The sequence below is a fragment of the Syngnathoides biaculeatus genome, chromosome 9, assembly GCF_019802595.1.
Source record: "Syngnathoides biaculeatus isolate LvHL_M chromosome 9, ASM1980259v1, whole genome shotgun sequence".
Classification (NCBI taxonomy): Eukaryota; Metazoa; Chordata; class Actinopteri; order Syngnathiformes; family Syngnathidae; genus Syngnathoides; species Syngnathoides biaculeatus.
Window position 1 is genome coordinate 32,261,134 of NC_084648.1, and position 22,063 is coordinate 32,283,196.

Below are 22,063 nucleotides of genomic sequence, written 5' to 3' on the forward strand. Positions count from 1 at the left end.
GAGCTCCCAGGCAAAAGAGCGAGAGGGAGACCAAAGAAAAGGTGGATGTATAGGGAGACCAAAGAAAAGATTCATGGATGTTGTGAGGGAGGACATGAGGACAGTGGGTGTTAGAGAAGAAAATGCACGAGATAGGCTTAGCTGGAAAAAAGATGACACGCTGTGGCGACCCCTCACGGGACAAGCTGAAAGAAAAATAAGTATATTTGAAGGAGAACTTTTTCCTTTTACTTGAGTCACATTATTCTAAAGTAATACTACCCTACTGTTGGTCGGGGTCTCGACCCCTAGTTATTCATTGGCAAGAAACCACAGATGTTGCAATTACGCCTGTCCTTGAGTATAAAGAAAGAGATACATCTAGAGCGTATCTGAGGTGCCTTATTACAAGTCCCTTTCACACAGTGTTTCTGTGCTACATATTTGTATTTTAAATGTAGTAACAAGAACACACACACAAATCTAATGGAGGTTACTTTCAGCTTGTCCCTTTCGGGGTCGCCACAGCGTATCATCTCAGATGAACGCACATATATGTTTGGCACAATTTTTACGCTGGATGCCCACGCAACCCTTCTCAGGGAGTGGAGGCCCCAGTGGGATAGAACCCACAATCGCTGCTTTCCCAAACCAGTGTGCTCTCCCCACTGAGCTACGGGGCCTCCCACACACAAATCTAATGAAGTCCTGAAATAAATTGACTGTTATTTAAAATGCTAAATAATGTAGGAAGCTATAAATCTATAGAATTTGAGTTACAAATTTCATACCAATAGGCTGGCAGTTTAGCAGGATAGTAAAATATCCAAATAATGTGTTTAAATAACATGTAATTTCTAGATTTGACAGTATTAAAAAGGTTTTCTTTTTCTCTTTTTCTTTTTTTTAATCAGTTGTGACAGCGCGCACGGGTCACGAGGACTGAATCTGGGTGGGCATTCGTATTTGATTGGTTACTCGTTCAGGCATCGGCCCTCCGATTGGCTTTTAGTACAATCAGTCAGATTTCACGGTTTTTCATTTGCTATTCGTTCATTTCCGTTTGTCTGTAACCTGCGTTTTTTTCCTTGCCTGTCCTTCCCTCTCAGCTAATTGCTCTTTGGTCAATATCTACACTCTTGAATGTTTGTAAATTTCCAACAGATATAAAGACACCATGGATGATTTTGACATGCTCAACTCACCTGCTACTGGAAACGGCGTGGGCTCAGACGAGGATCCCGCTGCGGCTTTTTTGGCCCAACAAGAAAGCGAAATCGCGGGGATCGAAAACGACGAAGGCTTCAGCATCCTGGACAGTGGCGAGGTCCCTTCATCGTTGGCAGATTCCAGCGGTGGGTGAATACCCCCATAAACCCGGGACGGTTTGTTCTCACGTCCTCGATAAAAACTGATTTAATGCGGTCCTGCCCTTAAAGCATTAGCCGTGTCAAGCTAACCTGACACTCTTCCCTTGACAACACACAACCGCTAAGAATGAGAGGCGTTAAACATGACTTTAATACTGTATTATTTTCGTAACAGCCTTGTGTACTTGTCACATCTTAAGTGGGGAACGAAATGAATTATTTCGTGGGACCTTCGTCAATCATTGCCAACTGTGGGCCTGTGAAGCCCTTTGAGACTCTTGGTGATTAAGGGATGTACAAATAAACTGGACTTAACTGTTTGCCTGCTTAAGTCTGACGACAATACCGCCTTTATAGCGGTCAAGATTGGCTTTAAAAATATAGGTTTATTGGATTTTTTTTTCTTAAAAAGAATGTGCGAGAGCATATCTACTTTTCTTTACAAAATGAATTATTCCAAAACGACAGGTAATCCTCATATCTTCCATTGCTTCAGAGTTTGCTGTATGTTTGAGGGATAAACTTGACGTCTGTATTCACAATAAAGATGTTTCTGAAATACATTTTATACAGTCTAGTCATAAAATCCTAAATTTCATAATGTTGTTGAACTTATACCGATATTGCTAGCTCATAATGGTCACATCCGTGAAAGAAAATATATTTCTAGATTGAAGTGAGCCAAAAGACAGGAATTCATTTGATCGTATGTCTGTCTACTTTGCTGATCATATTTCTTAGCTGTACTGACATTCATCTACGTGAGAAGTAAATTGTGTCTACCTGCATATGTCTGCTTGGTTTCTAACAAAATATTTCCTGTTTTTGTAGATGGTGCTGTCAATGGAGAGTTCCATGGGGTAACTAGTCTTTACATTATTTTCAAAGATTGTCTCCGTTATATATTTTTTTAAAATGTTTTTCTTTTAACACAACTTTTTGGTTTGTCATTAGAGTTTGGCATGGAGAACTGATTGGATCTGGGACTAACGTTCCAGTTTGCCTGGAATTGTTCAAATTTAAAAAAATTTGGTTCCCTGTTTCAATGCCACCAGTACGCTCACCCCAAAGAAGTGGCAAAAACCAACAATGCAGCCGAAACTAACAAAGAATGGGCACAAAGATGTGCTTGTGGTCAAAGGCGGTGGTGGTGAACAAGTGTTACTTTTTGTTAAAATGAATGACAGGTCATTTCAGGAGCTCCCGGAGAAAACCCACATTGGCACGGGGAGAACATGCGAACCTTGCCCACCTTGCCGCCTGATGATATCTTCAATCGAAGTCACTAATCTAATGCTAAAGAAACAGTTAACGTTCTCATGTTTGTGTTGATTGTGAACTAACTCAGAGCAAGCCGGAGAAAAGTGCTGATGCTTTAGATATCAATGCACCTAAGGAATGAGTTGTTTGGCTCAACCAGCTAACTGCTTAGCTAGCACGGTAACTTGATAGCTCATGAAAAAAAACTAAACTTTTTGTCATGGTTATGTAAATCTACTCTCAGCCTATGGAGCTAGGCTGTGGCTTATAGGATGGAGCCAATACTATAAAGAGTGTACCGGTTCGCTGGCCTTCTATGAACCCATTAACTGCTAATGACACAGCCCTCCAACTCTGTGGGCTCACCACAACAATGACAATTTATCGAGTCGGGAAAAACAATGTCCAATATAGTGATTATCGTGGCAGGCCAAGCGATTGCATTTAAAACCCTTTGTCGTTCTCAATGTAAAGTTTGCATTCATGAAGTAAAACTTAGACATACGTACATACTTTCATGAACTTTGTTTTAACTATATCTGGCTGCTAGAACTTTCTCAATTTCCCTTTCCTTTGCTGTCATTGCAACATTGCTGAATTTTGCACTGTCAGGACTTCTTTGGTCTGTAAGGGAAGAACAATAAATGGCATTGATAGTGTTTTTCGAGAGAGCCAATAATGTAGACTGAAAAATGGACTGGTGCTAGGGACAGAAATTGCAAGAAATAGGAGTGGAACTCTGACGTCTTTGCTGAAGTGGTTAGAATTGTACGAAACTATTGTTTGTCAGTACCAAGTATATCATGTTTCTTAGGAAAGCAACGGCCCGTCTGATGCATATGCAGCAATTTCCAATGCAGACCGCCTGCAGGCTGAACCTGAAAGTCTTCGCAAATGGAGGGAGGAGCAAAGAGAGAGACTTGAGATGCTTGGTAAGCCCAGAAGAAGAGCGCAATTATTTATACCAACCACTGTTAATTCCAGCCTAGATGTTTAACTTGTCAGTCAGTGGAAAACTTAAAACATTGCAACAAATGACACGCTATCCCTCGATGCCAACCTGTCAATTTTTACACGAGACAAAAACTAAAAATTGCATTTAATAGATTGTAACCAGGCTTTAAAATGCCAATAAACACCTTAATCAGACCTTGTTAGACTTTTCTGTGTGTGAAAACTATTGGATTGTAAACAAATGATAGAGGTAGAGGAAGCTTGGCCAAAGATTTGAGTGACATGCAGAGCATGTAACAAACTACGTCAGTATCCTGATTAATTTTTGCACAATGTACTTCATGTTATTGTTTTTCAAAGTGCCTTCACAATTCTTCATTTTCCTGTGCTGTCATTCTATTTAAACAGAATGACCTGGCATGGGCACCTGGTAATTTTCCTTCTTGGGAAGTCAGATCAGAGATGGATAACAAAGATATGTTGTTCCTAGAATGTAAGGATATTTGTAATGCTGGCACAGGAATGTGAAGTTGAACGCGACTTACTCGTCATACCCAATTGTGTTGAAAGCTTTGTCAAACCAGAAGGTGGCGTTATTGTCTTGATTATCTGGTTTGACTTTTCATTATGGCACTGGTGTAGTGGTACACATGCCTGCCTTTGGAGCGGGCAGCATGGGATTGATTCCCGCTTAGTGATAGTGTCTATCTGCCCTGCAACTGACTGGCGACCAGTTCAGGGTGTAGTCTGGGTTTCACCCGAAGCTAGCTGGGATAGGGTCCAGCTTTCCTGCAACCTTTGTGAGGTTAAGTGGCTTCGATAATGACATGACTTTTCAGTGTGAAAAATGAAAAAGAAGTTGGTTCTGTGGAGTTACAGAAGCATCTAGGAGAGGTCTGTGGTGTTTTTGACCAGCTTTTTAAACTGAGTTATAGCGGCTAAGATGCTGGCTGAGAAATAGCGGAAAATTGTGCGGGTGCCCATTTTTAAGTGGGGAACTATATAGGATTAAAGTTGTTGAGCCACACAATGAAGTTATAGGAATGAGTATTGGAGGCTAGACCTCGGATAGGAGTGAGTGTTTGCAAGCCACAGTATGAATTTATGCCCAAAAAGGGTACCACGGATGCATGAATTCCTCTGAGGGTATTGATGAAATACAGAGAAGGTCTGGCAGAGCTACATTGTCTTTGTAGCTCTAGATCAGGGATGCTCAATGCATCAAGGCAGTTTCAGTCGATTGTGACGGCATGCTGAGACAAGAAAAAAAAAATTTGCTGGAATTTTTTATTTATTTATTTTTTTTTTTTATTTTATTTTTTTTTTTTTTACTTTAACTCACCACTCATGTGCAAACGACAGTACAGGAAAAGACACTGTCAGTGAGTTCCCCCCCTATTTTAAGCTCTCTCTTAGGAAATCTTAAACATGAGTATGAATGCTGCAGTAAAGAAGACAAAAACGTATCACTTTCATACAGAATGGGAGCCGGACAATTTTTTTAACAATGTCATTTTCAAAATGCGTTTGCCTCATCTACCAGTGTAGTGAAATGTGGAACGGCATCTTCGAACTGTTTATGGAAAATATGACACCGACATTCTGCCGAAAAGCAAGCTGAGAATGAGAAAAGTGAACGAACTAAAATCCCAATTGGCCGCATAGCAGTCACTTTTCACACACCAACAGCGAAAGCCGCCATCCATTCCGGGTTCGTCACATCATCGTTAATAACAAGAAGTCCTTCCAGGACGGAGAGATGAGGCACAGCTGACTCATTGTTCCAATCTTTTAAAAATAAGGCGGAAATATTATCTTCAATAAAATCTCTGCAGCTGTAAAGGAGTACAGTTACACGGCGCTGTGAAGCCATGGCTGATGTGTGGAAGGACATCAGAGATTGTGTTTCTCACTGCAGTTGGACGAGTCCACTGACGTGAGTGACATAGCCCAGGTGTGCGTTTTCATTCGTATTGGTCTTTAGTTATCATCGTGAACTCAGATAGTTACAAAAAATGTTTAAAGTTAATTGTTGCGTAATATTGGTTCATGCAGCTATGCAAGGCACACAAACATACATTTACACATAAAGAATCCTCAATATACTTTAAAATAAATGTTTTGCATTTTTGTAGTGGGTATATCTTTGTGACTTGGTCATTCTATTTCATCATTGGTCATTGTAAAACAAAAAAAATGTCAGCCCACCCCTGTCGATCATGAGAGGCTGGATGCTTGAGAAGTAGATCTTGGGGTAAAAAAAGTCTGGGCACCCCTGCTCTAGATAGAGCTGATGACAATACCCAAAGACGGGCTGTGGTACTCCATGCTGAAGGATTTTACAATATTACAGGATGTGTAGGAGTGATGAAGTGTACTGTAAGTGTTGACAGAGGACTTTAAAGATGGAGGTGACACTCTTATCAGTGATCAGCCCTGATCAACTGATCACTGATCCTGATCCTGTTTGCAGTCATGATGGATATGGTTGTCAGTGATAACTCAATTGCTATTAAAAGATGGTAATTATGTTCTAAAAAGAAAACAATACTGTTTCTCGTGAAATTCACTTTTGTGGCAAAAATTGTACAAAGTGTGTTGAAAATAGAGTAACAACAGCAATACAAATCTCCACAATAGCAGGACCATGTTCCAAGAACTGTTATTACTGTATCCGTATTTCGCGATGCGTTGCAGGAACTCATCGTTCTTACCCTATTGTGAAATGCAGCCCAACATTTTTACGATTACTTTAAAAGAAAGAATGTTTTACTCATGTTTGAATCCTGGGGCAGAACTAAATAAGATGTCTACAGTTCTTAATTATGCACTAATATCATTATATCAATGGCATAAACATGTTTGAGAAAAAAATATATACTCTTAAAAAATTATTGCTTTGGTGGTAGGTTGAAACAAACTATTGAGAGAGAGAGAGCGAGCATTGGACAAGAAAAATATTGTACAAACAGTCTATTATAGTAACCACATTTATAAAAGAATCTGCAATATTGAAGCACTCCGAACCAAGAAATCTGAAGGTTACTGTATCATATTTGTGATGACAAATTGCTTGGACTCATTGTTTCAGGGCTGGGTTTGTTGTATTGATTTGGTAAATATCTGGTTAAATCCCGTCGCTAAATTTGATCTCTGTTCTTTACTTCTTGGCCAGATGAAAACTCTCGCAAGCAGGAGTCTGAATGGAAGACCAAGGCCAAGGTGGAACTGGAGGAGTGGCATGCCAGACAAAATGAGCAACTGGAGAAAACCAAAGCCAATAACAGGTACTTGGTTCAAAGATTTCTTCCTACTAGGAAAGTTTGATAATCATAACTGAACTGTATACATTCATCCCCTAAAAAATTGCAAGATGTGTTTGAGTAGCCTACCTTCCGTAACTATAAGCAATTATGATGATATATATTTTTTTCTAAAACAATGCATTGGTGCCTTGAGATACAAGTTTTTTTTTTTTTTTCCAATTTGAGTGCACTTCAGAGTCTTACCATTCGATGGAGACAGCACACCTCAAATACAGCCATCCTCCTGTCACATTTGTCTCCTTGCAGTTGGACAATAGTATCAGTCGAGCAATTGAATTGGTTTGCCAATTGAGCACAGAACAAGGAACCACAATGCATGAGGTACAATTGTGTTTTGTGATCACAATTCCCATGTTTTCAGGTTCTGTGGACAATGTCACTGGTGTGTTTTCATATCGCATGGTACTGTGGAGTGCAATTTTTTCTTGTGGAAAAAAAATAGTTTTAAAAATGAGGGGAGAAGCAGAAAGTCACTTCTTCATTTGGGAAAGATGCTTTGAAATGTGTGGAGAAACAAGCGTGGTCAAGGAACATTAAACTCCTATCTCAAGGCACCAATGGATTTTACTATGATTTTTAAAGTATGTTAGTGTTTTGACATTGAAGTATATTTAGGGTTCAACCTATGGAAGTACCAATAGAAAGTTGTGTACTTTTTTCACATGTTTGCAATTTGGTCCACATCTTGATCCCTCACCCCTGGAAATTATGAATTGACTGTATATGATATAGTGTTCACAACAAACATCTTTTTCTAGTTTGAAGTAGTATTGCTCCATACATCGCTCTTTCTGTTCACTTTCTAACCATAAATATGATCACACCCTCAGGCGGTTTCTACCAAACCAGTGAAATTGCTAATTTCTCAATGAGTCTTCTAAATTCCTTATGATTGTGGCAAAAAAAAAAAAAAGAAGTTCTGTACGGTCCTATACTTTGAAAATGTATACCAACCATACTGACTGGACCGGATCATGAGTGTGGGGCAATGTATATTCTTCAGTCAAACATTTGCCCGCTTTTCTGGTTTTACCTGTTAACACGAAACAATTTTCAAATTGTGAGAGACTCCACTTCTTGTTTGACAGAGGAAGATAGCGATGTTGGGCTGAGATCTGACAAAATTTGCGCTACCAGAAACCAGAGAAACCTATGTCTTAACACAAATGAGATATATGGCCAATCACATTGAGTGTAGTGTCTCTGAGTCACATTCTAATCAACATGAATTTCAAAGCACAAGATCATTATGCCACATCTTGATTGTACTGCAATACTTGTTTCCATCCTCTTCTCCATTTTATTGCTCTCTTTTCTCTCTGCCCTTTTGCTGCTCTGTCGCGTGGCCGGATGTTTGTCCAGGGTGCTCGACGAAGACTTCTACAAGCAGCCCTTCTCTGAACTCATTGGTTATGTGTATGTTGCTCCAGCTAACACCCTTTGTTTTTATTTGTGCTTTTTTTTTCCCCCCTCCCTCCATTTTCACCCAAAACACTGCCATGTGGTGTCATATTCATCTCATGAATGAGGACATAGTAGTTTTCCATCAGTCTATCCCATCCATTATAGCTCAGCATCATTGCACTTGTCATTGAGGCTACTTACTGCATGCAATTGTGGGTGCAAGTAATCATTCATTCATTCACTTTGATACTTGCAAAGCAATTGTTTTAGTTTAGCCAAAGGCCCTAGGAAATAAAGCCCTGGTGGTTCTTATTTTAACTATTAGTTTAGTATATACTGTCGTCTTTTTTTAGCATGTTCTGAAGCAGTTGTTATATTAGTCAAACTCTTCATCTGATGCTGTTTACTTAAATATACGTAGTATTTATTCTTCCCCCCACCAAAAAGAAATGTTTAAGTTGGTATTTCACTATCTTCTTCTTTTCCTTTCAGCTTGTCCCGTTAGGGGTCGCCACAGCGTGGCATCTCAGATGAACGCTTATTTGTTAGGCACAGTTTTATACCGGATGTCCATCCAGACGCAACCATCTGCATTTTAGCTGGGGAGAGAAGCTTTATAGCACCTGGTATTCCCAGGGTGTCTCCCATCCAAGCACTAACCAGGGCCAAACCCGCTAAGCTTCTGAGATCTGACGAGATCGGACGTTCTCAGGGTAGCATGGCCGTAAGCAATTCTGTTGCAGATATACGTAATCAAATTTAGGACAAAAATATTGACATTTGCCTTAGTCTAAGCCATTTATAATGCAGAAATTTGAAATAATCACACTTCTGTTGCAGATGTATTGAAAGGAAATCTATCCATACATTTTCTGAGCCGCTTATCCTCACAAGGGTCACAGTAAGTGCTGGAGCCTATCCCAGCAATCACCAGGCAGAACGCGGGGTACACCCTGAACGGGTTGCCAGCCAATCGCAGTGAAAGGAAGTCAAACTATTCAAATGTAACTATGTTGACATAATACACTGTTGCCACCGTTAAAACAATATCATTGCAAAATCACGCTCCATCACTAATTGTCACTTTGATGCCAATACGGTGCCAATTGTAAGCATTAGCTGCAAATGGAAGCAAGTACCCAGTAGGTTGGTGATGGCTGGCAGGCTACAATTCAAAGGAATTATTATAGGTAAAAATAAATCTGTACATGTACCTTTTTTGATGTTGACTGTTACAATTTCAGTTTCCATTTTAAATAAACCAGGTATACTGAGATGCATCAGGTAAAGTAGTTCAGAGGGTACAGTAGTTTTAACGTCACTTCTGATCTGTGGCTGACAATGACATGGTTGCCCCTGTACACTGATGAATTGACCCATTTTAATTCTTATTCTACAACTGTAAAATTAACCAATGTATTGTCTTTTTGACTAGTGCAGCAAAATATGCCCCCCACCCCAAAAAAAGGGTTGGTTTAGTTCTTTTTGTTTTAATTGGGTGAGTTACATCTTCCGTACTGTCATCTTTTTAATTTGGAGAGCCACAAAAGATCCAATGTTCTCATTATTCGTTTGCTTTGGCTCAGTTGGTAAAGCGGATTGTCCAATGAGTGAAGGGTTGGTGGTCTGAATCCTGGCTCCAGGTGTCCAGTTTCAAACTATTGTTGGGAAAGATGCGGAACACTAAAATGGCTCAAAGTCAGCATTGTAAAAGAGTTCTGTTCTCAATATACAGAATGTGACCATGCCCGGAAAACAGGTTAGCGCGTTTACTGTGTATGCTACGTTCACGATCATGACTAGGGTTTGATTCCATGATTGTTTGAAGCTGAACTTGCTAAAAATTTATTTTCTTCATATCTGATTTCTTCTGACAAAAGTTAAATGCATGCAAATCCCTGTTATACAAATATGATATATGAAAAGAATTGAACCTAACCATCGACTATTGTGATCTGCAGTGACACTGTTAGAAAATAATAAAATATTGTCGGGCGCAGGCCAAAGCAAATTCCTATCTGTACCGGATTTCATACACAAGGTAACTCTGTATGCTTTAAATCATGAAAAGCTTTTAAAAAGGGCAAAAATATATATTTTTTTAAAATACTGTACAGAAGTATGACCGCTTACTGAGAAATGCAATAAAGTTGTAGGCGTTTCAAGTTACTTTGTCACGGCCGTCTTCGCCAGTCATACAAACCACGATAAAGTGCTTATACCTGAATGCTAAAATGCATTGCACATATTCTGGATAGGAAATTATAAGGATAGAAAAACAGACTGAGTCATGCAGTGGACAAAATCTAACATTTCAGTCTATTTGCCCTTAGGAAGCGATAATCTTTAATCGTAATCGTTTGCGCATGGCCATACATACGTAATCAATGTTTAAACAGTTGCTTAGCTAAATAACACCAATTAGAGAACTTAAATCTCTCACATCAAATCGTGAGAAAACCTACTGCTTGTTGTAAATGACAATTTTACAATTGGTTTGTAGTTCAGAACATGCAACTTGTTTTTTTCATTTTCCAGGCCAGTATGTGTCCAAATGGAAATAAATTAGTTGCATGTACCAAGAATATCAGATGATTGTGCCATTCCTGTCTTAACTTTAACGTGAGACTTGAGGTGTGTTCACACTGCAGGACAATTTGTTTTTTCTACTCGTCCCTGGAAAAAAATGGACCATATATCAGAATGTTTAATCTCTGTGTGAACGGTACAGTTCCAGTGTTTTCATATGTGGCTATTACGTAAGCGACCCGAGTGGAATATTGACGCTCACATCTGCGCATCCAACCTATATGTCATGACAACGCAACAACCGTTACAATATTAAACAAAATAATATCAGTATTGGACATCATTCTGAAGAGTTTTACACAATGTATCCACAACTGCTTCAAATAGAACATGCCAAACAGTCATTTGACCTGTGCAGCCTTTGCTTTGACTCTGTCGTTTTCAGCACTCTTCAGCCTGCATTGTGGTGTGCATCCTCACCTTTTAATCTAATATACCTCTGACCAATTGCCAGTTGGCTGTAATTTGTCATTGCAATTTTTTTTTTTTAAATATTTACTAGCTTTTGCAGCACAAATGTATGGTATTTTTTTTTAGTAGTATGTGCACCTCAAGGCCATTTACCGGTAAGTACACAGGATTATCAGTCTCCAATAACAATTTTTGAAATCAGGTATCCACCAAATTTGCACAAGTAGTGTTAAACAACACTATAGATTTACTCATTTTAGTGTTTTGCTTTGACCTGCCTTTTTAATCAGTTCCCCTCCATCCAGGAAACCACTGTGTCTTTTTGTGTAGCAAACAAACGGAAGACAAAGATGAGCTTCCAACAAACAAACTGAAGGCTGCTCACTGATCATGTAGTAACTTTAGAACAGCTGGGAAAAAACAGCACTTTTTGCATGTTGGCTTAAAACATCTACATTGGTCATTTTTGGGTTGTCTTTCATTTTGGCTCCCTCCCTTTTTTCTCTTCTAAATTCTGACCTGTGAAACTATTTCTCCCTCCTTTCTTTTCCAATGCACCTTTAAAGCACACACATTAACCATCCTTGCTACCGCCTCGACCAGTTAAGTAACAAAACCAAATGTCCATTTAAATTCATCGTGCTTATAGCGTGGGATTTGATTAAACTTGGTGTATTAGCCCCGTACTGTATATTCCCGGTTCAATATTTTTGTGCGGCACTGTGATAAAGTATTGGCCCCCTTCTGAAATTCTTATTGTATTTGCATAGTTTCCTTACTTTGTTTAAAAATTATTAAATGTAAATGGAGCTAACATGTAAACATTAGAAGCAGCGTTTATAAAGAGAATACAAAATAATCAAAACTACCTTGCCCTTTTAATTAATGGCCCCCAAAAACCTAATAACTGGTTCGGCCTCAAAGGACTGTTATGACTGTGAAGCCAGAACAATATTTAATTGTCTCATCATATTACACATGAAATTTAACAGCTCGTGTTGGATTTAAAAATTGAAGGTAATGTTTTTTTTTTTTAACTATTCATGTTTGGCAACACAAAAATGCTTGTAATATCTCAAAGTCATTATCATTTATGATACATGACGATTTGAAATTTTACTGCAAATTTTCACACAAGACTCATGGAAGTTGACAGACTAGAATTGCCTTTGAGAGGCACATAAAATAATGTGGCGAGCTGGATCTGGCCCCTAGGCCTTGAGTTTGACACCTGTACTGTAGAGAGGTTTTTGCCCATTCTTTTTTTCAGAATTTTTTTAAATTCAACAGCAGCATGCATGCATGGCCTCTTTAAGGTCGTGCAAAAGGATTTCAATTGGATTCAAGTTTGGACTTGGACTAGGCCACTCCAAAGCCATTTTTTTAAGTTCATCCGAACTACCTGGTGTGTTTTTGGATAATTATCCTGCTGCAGAACCCAAGTGCGCTTCAACTTGAGGTCACAAACTGACGGACATTCTCTTTCAAGATTTTCTGGTCAAAATTACATTTCATGGTTCCATCAATCACAGCAAGTTATTCATTTTTAGATCTTGTAGCAGACTTCATTTTGTCAGACAAGTTTTGTTGAAATTAATTATTGATTTGAATAAGTCTGGAGGTAGTCAGGCATGGTTTTGGTCAATTGAAGTCCCATATTTACCAAAGGACCTTTTTTTTTCTCTCTGCTGAGGGGCATGAAATCAGATAATCAGTCTATATATCCACCTTCCCTTTCCACTCCCAAGCCAGCGCTGTCAATATAACGTGCTCTTATTGGTGGGTTTTCTACATGGAAGCAACCAGTCAGAGAAAAGGCGTTAGTCTTAAACCAAATTTGGATTAGGATTTATTTTCAAATGGAATTTGACACTTGTATACAAAATCCTTTTTAGTCAATCTATGGAGGTCTAAATATGGAACTTTTAATATGAACTAAGAAAATCCGATAAGCCACAGTTAAATGATGATTTAGCACAAGGTAGCTTTTAATATATTTTTCCCTCCAAGTAAAAGAATTTTAAAACAGGATTTTCTTGATTTTAGGTTATTTTTTGCGGGTATTTACATTTGTTTGATCTTAAACATTAAAGGCAGGAAACCATGCTGGAATTTAAGAATTTGCAAAGGGAGCCAATACTTTTTCATGTGTTGTGTATATTGCCCCTTTGGTGATGTGAATTGTGTTCGTTGTGACTGTGAAGTTTGATTTGCTCCTCATCCCCATTTTTTGCTTTATGTAATGTGTTGTAGCCCTTAGTTGACCTAGGAGGTTGATGTAAGTCCAGTATTTGTATGTGGGTCAGGCTTAAGGTTTATATCCGTTTGTACCTTAATGTTCGATAATATTGTGGCACCGATTCAAAAACGCAACTCCAGTTTTCCCTTGCTGTGCTTAATAGTTAATGTTCGTACCGTGTGTTTTAGTTTGGGAACACTTGAAATGATTTTTAAAATTTGTGTACATCTCAAATCCAACTAAATGTTTATGCCACCTCTCCAAACACACACCTGCCCTCCTGCTCCATGCATGGCTAAGGCCCTGTATTGCTTCCACTGTGTGTGGATTTGGTTAAAAGCGCCAAACAAAACACTTGGCAACAGTGTTTCGTTTTAATCGGCCAGCTATAGTGATGAGTGTCATCTCTATAACTAGCTCCTGCAATGTCTAGAAATTACAATCATGCAGCCACAGAATAGCTTTTCCACACCTACAAGTGCCACTTTTTCTTTTTGGATGTTTCATCAGTTTTTAAGACAAACCTTTCTATTGTACCCAATTACAAATACAACTAAATGCTGTGTTGTGTAAAGGAAGAGTATTGGGGTGATTATAATTGTTATATCTGTCTTTCTAAGCAGAATGCTAAAAATCTGTGCATTATGCTCTCTAGTAGCCTCTGCTGAACCAATTGATTGAATCAGAAATATTCATTTCTGCATGACGGGTGCTTGCATTGGAGGAGTGTTGTTTTTATACATACAAATAAACATACTTTAACCATACGTTACTCTTCTGACAGTTACGCATACCATTCTATTCAGTAAAACGAAAAAAAGTTTGGTTTTACCTACATCTGGCACATATTTAAATGAACCAAAAAAATTGTAAATACTCTTGCTGAGCCTAACTACAAACATCTACTTTCAGATGAATGAATAGTCTCATCATAGCTCCAAGACAAAAGCTTAGCTACATTTAATATCGCTGGCAAATCAATGCCCACATTCCCATTGGGACTTTTGCAACCTGGTTATCAGCAGAGGAGTATCTTTCAGAGCCTGTTAAATATTTTTGTTCTCATCTTTATATCACCTTTTCTGCCTTTTGACAAGTTTCTATTTCCCCCCTCCCCCCGTTGGGTGCAGGGCGGCTGAGGAGGCCATGATTTCAGACATGGATGAGAACAATCCCGGCACGGAATGGGAGCGGGTGGCTCGCCTGTGTGACTTCAACCCCAAGTCCAGCAAGCAAGCCAAAGACGTGTCGCGCATGCGCTCCGTCCTCATTTCCCTGAAGCAGGCCCCGCTTGTGCGCTAGGCTGCAATTTATCCAATCCAAAATGATCATCAATGCAAATGCAACCAACAGCTGATGACCAACATTTGTATTCTGAAGAAAAGGTGGCATTCCTTCCTTCTGTCCATACCCTTTTAGTGTACATCTTTTTTTTTTTTTTTTTTTTTTTTTTTTTTCTCCTTCCCCCCCCCTTTAGTGGAGGGGTACTGTATTCTACTTCTGACAGACCTGTTAAGAATAGCCATGGAACATCAAAGCACTGATTTGTCACAGCGTATTTTTTTGTGTCCACGTACAATTTAAATGCAAGTCCTTGTTTGGGTTCATATAGCCAGCAAATGATACCAATCCCATCATACTGTGCTGTAACCCCTCAAACTTCATGGCCCTTGTAAGGTTGGTGGTTTTAGACACCTTTTTTTAATATCACATCATGTTGTCATTAGCCATACTTGGAAGTTTGCAAAGATTGTTTTTCTTTCTGTTTAAGGACCAAATTTAAAAAAAAAAAAAAAAAAGGTTTCAAGTGTCTGTGTAGTGTCAGCTTGTTGTATTCAATCTATGCATCTTTTTGTGAAAATGGTCGAGTACATAATTCAGACGTGTGTGTGTGTGTGTGCGCGCGCACACACTGTCCGTGTTCCACTATGTAAATATAACAAAGGCACTATATATACACAGAACATAAGACCTACATGTTGTAAAATTTGACAGTTTGAAGAACTAAATTGTCAGCTGTTGTATGAACAAGCATGTCCATTGCCCACTTGTTTCAATGTCAGTAAACAGTGAATCAAAACTGTCATCCTGTTTTTCGACTCTCCTTTCATTTTGAAATGATTGCCTTTGAAGTGAATGTTTTATTGTACTCCAACTGCTATACCTGGCACGTCAGGTAGTTCTTGTTTGAAGTGTTTGCAAGTCAGTGTCTTGTCTTGTTGAATTTTGAAGCAACAACTATAGTGGCGATCATGTCTGCCTCACAGTTTGGGGTTCAATTCTCTGTTCTGACATTAATGTTTGGAGTTTGCTGGCTCTCCCCTTCCCATCCCTCCCATTTCCTAACCACTTCAGCATTGTGAAGTGATGATAGCAGATACCGTGAAGAAAATATTTGAACACCCTCTGCGATATTGCAGGTTCTCCCACTTTGAAATTGAACACCTATCAGCTAGAATTGTGACCCTCTGATAAGGAATTTATTACTATGGTAGTTATCATGATAAAAAAGTAAGTTTCTTTCGGCTTGTCCCTTTCGGGGTCGCCACAGCGTAAGGTAAATCATTACTACTATAGTTGAGGTTAGGATTGTTTTAAAATGCGCTTGTTTCTGTTAGTCTTAGTATGAATTGTTCTCTTTGTGAGCTGCATGCATGTCTTGAAGTGTGACCCAGTGACACCTGGGAGGCGATGCCCCCCTGCCGACCTCAAGCTGATACTCCTGAACACTGGGAAGCGATGTCTCCATCCTAACCTAAGCATGTTTCCCTTCTGATCTTAAGCAGATACTCCTCAACACTGGGAGGAGATAACGCCCCTCTACCACAAGAGGATACCCCCAAATGCCATAAACATGTCTTTAAACAAGACCATGCATTATCTCTTGTGGGTTTATCAGGACACACTTGCAGTCTTGAAGAAACATGTACATTAGTGTCTATGTGCTGTTGGTGTAACCATCTGTGTCAGCATTTTCAATGTGTAACCATGTAACCCTTTGACCTGAGAATGCAATAAAAAGAGCAGACAGGGACGACCACTTTGGCAGTCTGAGGGAACTCACTCACACAGTGTTTCTTTCTTATCTGTCCCTTGTGAGAAAGACAATCTTGGTTGGTTTGAGTTCACTCTCTACTGTCCTCAGGCTTGTCTTAGCTGTTTTTCTAGGAACATCTCTTACACCCTCAAAGACCTGTTCGTCCCCCTTTAAAAGTCCACCTTCACTCCATGTATTATCCTGAATCAGATGCACCTGTGTGAGGTCGTTAATTGCATAAAGACACCTCTACACCCCATACAATCAGTAAGACTCAAACTTGTAACATGGCCAAGACCAAAGAGCTGTCCAAAGACATCAGAGACAAAATTGTACAACTCCACACAACTGGAAAGGGCTACGGAGAAATTGCCAAGCAGCTTAGTGAAAAAAGGTCCACTGTCGGAGCAATCATTAGAAAATGGAAGAAGCTAAACATGACGGTTAATCTCAATCGTAATGGAGCCCCATGCAAAATATCACCTCATGGGGTCTCAATGATACTTAGAAAGGTGAGGAATCAGCCCAGGAACACACGACAGGACTTTGTCAATGACCTGAAAAGAGCTGGGACCACCGTTTCCAAGGTGACTGTTGGTAATACACTAAGACGTCATGGTTTGTAATCATGCATGGCACGGAAGGTTCCCCTGCTGAGATTTTGGGGAACAACCTCTTTCCCTCAGCCAGAGCATTGACGAAGGGTCGTGGCTCGGTCTTTCAACATGACAATGACTCGAAGCACACGGCCAGGAAAACCAAGGAACGGCTCCGTAAGAAGCATATAAAGGTTCAGGCGTGGCCTAGTCAGTCTCCAGACTTAAACCCAATAGAAAATCTTTGGAGGGAGCTGAAACGCCGTATTTTTGAGCAACAGTCCAGAAACCTGCCTGATCTAGAGAAGATCTGTGTGGAGGACTGGGCCAAAATCCCTCCTGCAGTGTGTGCAGACCTGGTGAACAACTACAGGAAACATTTGATCTCTATAATTACAAACAAAAGCTACTGTACCAAATATTTACATTGGTTTTCTCAGGTGTTCAAATACTCATTTGCAGCTGTATCACACAGATAAATTGTTTAAAAAAATCATGAAATCAAATCAAAAATCAATGATTTCTGGATTTTTCTTTTTAGATTATCTCTCTGAGAGTCGAGATGCACCTATGATGAAAATGTAAGACCCCTCTATGATATCTAAGTGGAAGAACTTGAAATATGGCAGGGTGTTCAAATGCTTATTTTCCTCACTGTAAACAGCAGTTAATATACAAATATGGTCCAGAATGTGCCTTGGTACCTTGGCTCTATCTATTCATTTGGTGGTGTGTGCTGTTGTTACACTCCTCATGTTTGTTGTATGATTTAGTTATTTCTTATATGGCATTTGGTTGTGCGAGTGGTTCAGGCAGTAGCGAGTGTTCCTTTGGGTTTCCAAGAGAAAAAGGAACACCTGACCAGTGGCTAGGGAAAGTCAATTGGCAGTGAAAGAATCGTGGTCACCTATCATTGCCTCCAAGCATTCTAAACTGTGCTGATCCCTTCGAACTGGTGTGTTTTACTTCAAACTTGGCAGAAAGGATTGGACACATAGGTGTAGTAAGTAAGTAAGTAGTAGTAAGTTCCAACTATTTTTTTCTATGGCCTTTGGAAACTCAACAACCAGCAATGGAACAAAGTCTTGCAGCCGCCATGTTGCAGTGGTGGCACACAAGAGGTGAGGACTTCCTTTTATACAACAACATTTCTGTTTTGGTCAGTATGCACTGGATAGAAGGGGGGAGGGGAGACCCATGAAGTACCGTGATTCCCGGCATACAGCGAGCACCTGGTTACAAGCCTCACCGAGTATATTTGCAAACGAAATACCTTTTAGTACATACGTATGCCGCAGCTGTGTAAAAGCCGCAAGTGCCCACATTGAAACACGAGATACTTACAAAGAAAGACGGTACACAGAAAGAGTTTAACGGTAGTGCTAACGCTAACAGGGCCGGTTAAAATAAAACTTACCGGTAAATATCACTGACACACAGCAGCAACACGCTAACACTAGTGCAGCGCTAACAGGGCCTTAAAAAGTCACTTCCTCGGGACCTGTATCCCAGCGGTCTCATTCTTACCTTTTCCACTCGAGTGCCCCCTTCCAGCCGTTAGGAAAAAAAATGCGTAAATTAGTTGCGTCACTGCATAAACCGCAGGGTTGAAAGCGTGTGAAAAAAAAGTTGCGGCTTGTAGGCTTGTAGTACTTTTGCTGATATAACAATCCAACAAACAATTTTTGTAGGCAATGACCTCTAGGCTAAGGAATAGTACTGGACTGTAGGCCATTTAGCACTGCATCCCACAGAAAGACTGAGCCATTGTTTTCCCCCTTTTTCTTTTTATGTTGTATTATTATTATTAAGCTGAGTACATCTTGATAAACTGCTTGCCGGAAGGCCCGCCGCTGCAACTCACTGGGCAGCCACCTTCATTGCACCCGAGGACAGTTACGGCCCACTGGGTGAACGTTGAGGGGCCACCCACAAGGCACTGGGCTCTGTGAAGTTAAGAGTTAAATAGCCCTTGTAAAGTCACTTCTGTAGTGGGCCTGGGCCATAGCTCAGCCATTTTTTATTTTTATTTTTTTTAAAGGCAGCTTGGGCAAAAACACTTGGAAAAAAATATGTGCTGGGTGCCTGCAATATGTGCTTTATTTGTTACAGCAGAAAGAGTACATTAAATTGCTAGGTAGAACACATCCATCCATTTACTGAGCTGCTTATCCTCACACGGGTCACGGAAGTGCTGGAGCCTATCCCAGCTATCATCGGGCAAGAGGCAGGGTACACCCTGAATGGGTTGCCAGCCAATCACAGGGCACATAGAGACAAACAGCAGGCCCACTCACAATCACACCTAGGGGCAATTTAGAGTGCTCAATTAATGTCGCATGTTTTTGGGATGTGGGAGAAAACCAGAGTGCCCAGAGAAAACCCATGCAGGCACGGGGAATACATGTAAACTCCACACAGGCGGGGCCTGTCATGATCCTGCCGCTTCAGCACGAGCTGTGCGGCTGTGCTGATTGGGAGGCACACACCTGTGCCTCATGCGGCCTGATCATCCCCCGTATATATAGGACCCGGTGACGACTGGTCCTCTGCCAGTTCGTTGAGCTTTCTGTCACGTCCCATCGGAACGAGAGGTAGGACCCAAATGCAGGAACTCGGAAGACGCAAGGTAGTTCAAGAAGAGACACGTTTATTGTACGCAGAGGTCGGGGATCCAGCAGGCAGTCCGGTGCAGCAGCGGTAGTTGTGACGTCGGGCGAAGACAACAGATGAGCGGACAGGCAGGAGTCGGTACACGGGGAAACAATCAACGCAGGCAGAAGTGTCAAGGAGTCAGGCTTACAAGGTTGGTCAGAGAACGGACGGAGGTCGGTACACACAGGTTCAGTCAGGGATACGAGAGTGCTGGAACGGGACATAAAGCTCAACGAACTGGCAGAGGACCAGTCGTCACCGGGTCCTATATATACGGGGGATGATCAGGCCGCATGAGGCACAGGTGTGTGCCTCCCAATTAGCGCAGCCGCACCGCTCGTGCTGAAGGGGCAGGATCATGACAGGGCCGGGAATGAACCCGGGACCTCAGAACTGTGAGGCCAACACTCTAACCAGTTGCCGCAAATAGAACACACATTTTGTGAGAATGACTACATACTCATGTATATTTGTGTTTATTATGTATTTTCTTTAAAATGATGAGCTGATAATTATTATTATTAATAATAATATAATTAAAATAATTAGCAGTAATAAACTGAACAAACTGAAAACACAAATGAATAAATCACAGCCAGTGCTGGAAATTAACACTTGGATACAAATTTTGATTGCCTTTAATTTACTCCAGTATATTCTTTCATGACGGTACTTTTTTCCCCCCATCTCCATTACATTTCAGAGACAAATATGTCACTGACGACTTTGTGTTCGTAGTGAGATTGCAAAGTAGTTGGTACCTTTGAGTCCGCCATGTGTATGTGTGTGTTCACCTCACAAGGTCATAAAAGACATGGTGAACACAGCTTGTCATAAACTTGTGGCTTTTTTCAGCTCCCTGTTTCTCTCTGCTTCACTCAAATGATCTTGGAGCACACTTAAGACAATGTTGTTTAGGCATTTTTCTTTTGTCCAACTGAACCAGGAGATAAAAGAAAAGGTAAAAAGGTGTTCTGATTAAGATAAAAATGTATCAGTGTCTTGAAAGGAGTTGAAGAACCGCAATAACTCTTTTGTTGAACTTGCTATCCAACCACATCCGTGTTCTTGTCAAACATTTACAATGGATCCAACACATTGCCGTTTTCTTTTTATGATTGAACAACAGTCACTTGCTGTTTTTACACACTTGACCATTAAATCTGATTCTGACTTGTTCTAAAATTGAGATCCAGAGGGTTACTGTCACACCATTGGACAAATGCTGATAAAACGTTACTGGTACCTTGATCTCTGTCTGGGTCTTGAGCAGACACAGGAGAGCAGTACCATCAGAAAGCCTCCTCTGACTGCAATGTACTCGTACATTATGAAAAGTAATGTTGATGAGATGGGATACAATGTTTGGGCGAACCTGCACACGGAAGCCTGGTGCTTAAAGTGGGACTGTCATCCCTATAAACATTCTAAAATAGATATGGTAATGAAAAATACATATAACAGTATTCACTTCAATGTCCATACGAAAAAATAAATGTGAGCGGATCTTGCGTCATCCATGCACAAAGTTGCGCAGTTGAGTGTCCCTCGACATCCAAGTGGTCGCCATATTAGTCGAGTCCTCTGTCCTTGACGTCATCGTCACTTCTGTTGTTGAAAACGCACAGTGCCTGCTACTATGGAAGCCGAACAACAGAGATATTCAGATTTTTCCGACGCCCCTTCTGACAACACCACACAACCGAGTGAAGGTACCGGGGCAATATTACACTATTGTTTCCAGCCATATTCAGATGATATGCGATCACGGCCAAACCGCATCCCCGTCCGATCCACTTTCGCGGGGGAGATGAGCCATCGCAGCTCATCGCAGGCGGCAGGTCAGGCTTATGACAGAGCCAAGCGGTGCTGCTTCAGGGGGGTGTTCACAGACGCCGCAGTACTGAGCAACACAGTCGAGCCGGGGCGCTTTATGCGCGCACGCGACTGAGTAACTCATTCTCGGCTGGGTTCTTCAGGGCTGCCCCCATCGCAAAACCCGACGCGCGGGCTTCGCAGAAGCTGTGACCACCGAACGAGGCACCTCAGCCGGTGTGGCTGATTTTGCGGTGGCATATGAGGAGGAGGTGGAGCCGAGCTATGCTGCTTTTTGGAGTTTGTTCAAAGTCGCCGCAGTACGCGATGAACACTATCGAGACGAGGCTGAGTGAGACATTGTTGGCTGGGCCACGCGCACATCGACACATTTCACACGCAGATCTTTTGTTATGTTATGAGAGAGA

At 40.7% G+C, this 22,063-nt stretch overlaps 1 protein-coding gene across 2 annotated transcripts; it reads left to right on the forward strand.

Annotated features, from left to right (window-relative positions):
• Positions 1–1,032: 1,032 nt before the first annotated feature.
• Positions 1,033–15,618, forward strand: clta (clathrin, light chain A). 2 transcript variants are annotated; one of them, XM_061830415.1, is made up of 6 exons: positions 1,033–1,334; positions 2,181–2,209; positions 3,424–3,541; positions 6,739–6,850; positions 8,252–8,305; positions 14,663–15,618. In XM_061830415.1, the coding sequence occupies exons 1-6, from the start codon at positions 1,157–1,159 to the stop codon at positions 14,832–14,834; spliced, it is 663 nt and encodes a 220-aa protein (XP_061686399.1). In that variant the 5' UTR covers positions 1,033–1,156; the 3' UTR covers positions 14,835–15,618. The 2 variants fall into 2 exon arrangements, with proteins under 2 accessions (XP_061686399.1, XP_061686401.1); XM_061830417.1 differs by lacking the exon at positions 8,252–8,305 and having other exon boundaries at positions 1,037–1,334.
• Positions 15,619–22,063: the final 6,445 nt, after the last annotated feature.

Coding starts and splice junctions, on each gene's coding strand:
- clta (XM_061830415.1), top strand. CDS start 1,157: ATGGATGATTTTGACATGCTCAACTCACCTGCTACTGGAAACGGCGTG. Junction 3,542..6,738: donor AGAGAGACTTGAGATGCTTG/GTAAGCCCAGAA, acceptor CTTCTTGGCCAG/ATGAAAACTCTCGCAAGCAG. Junction 6,851..8,251: donor AAAACCAAAGCCAATAACAG/GTACTTGGTTCA, acceptor ATGTTTGTCCAG/GGTGCTCGACGAAGACTTCT.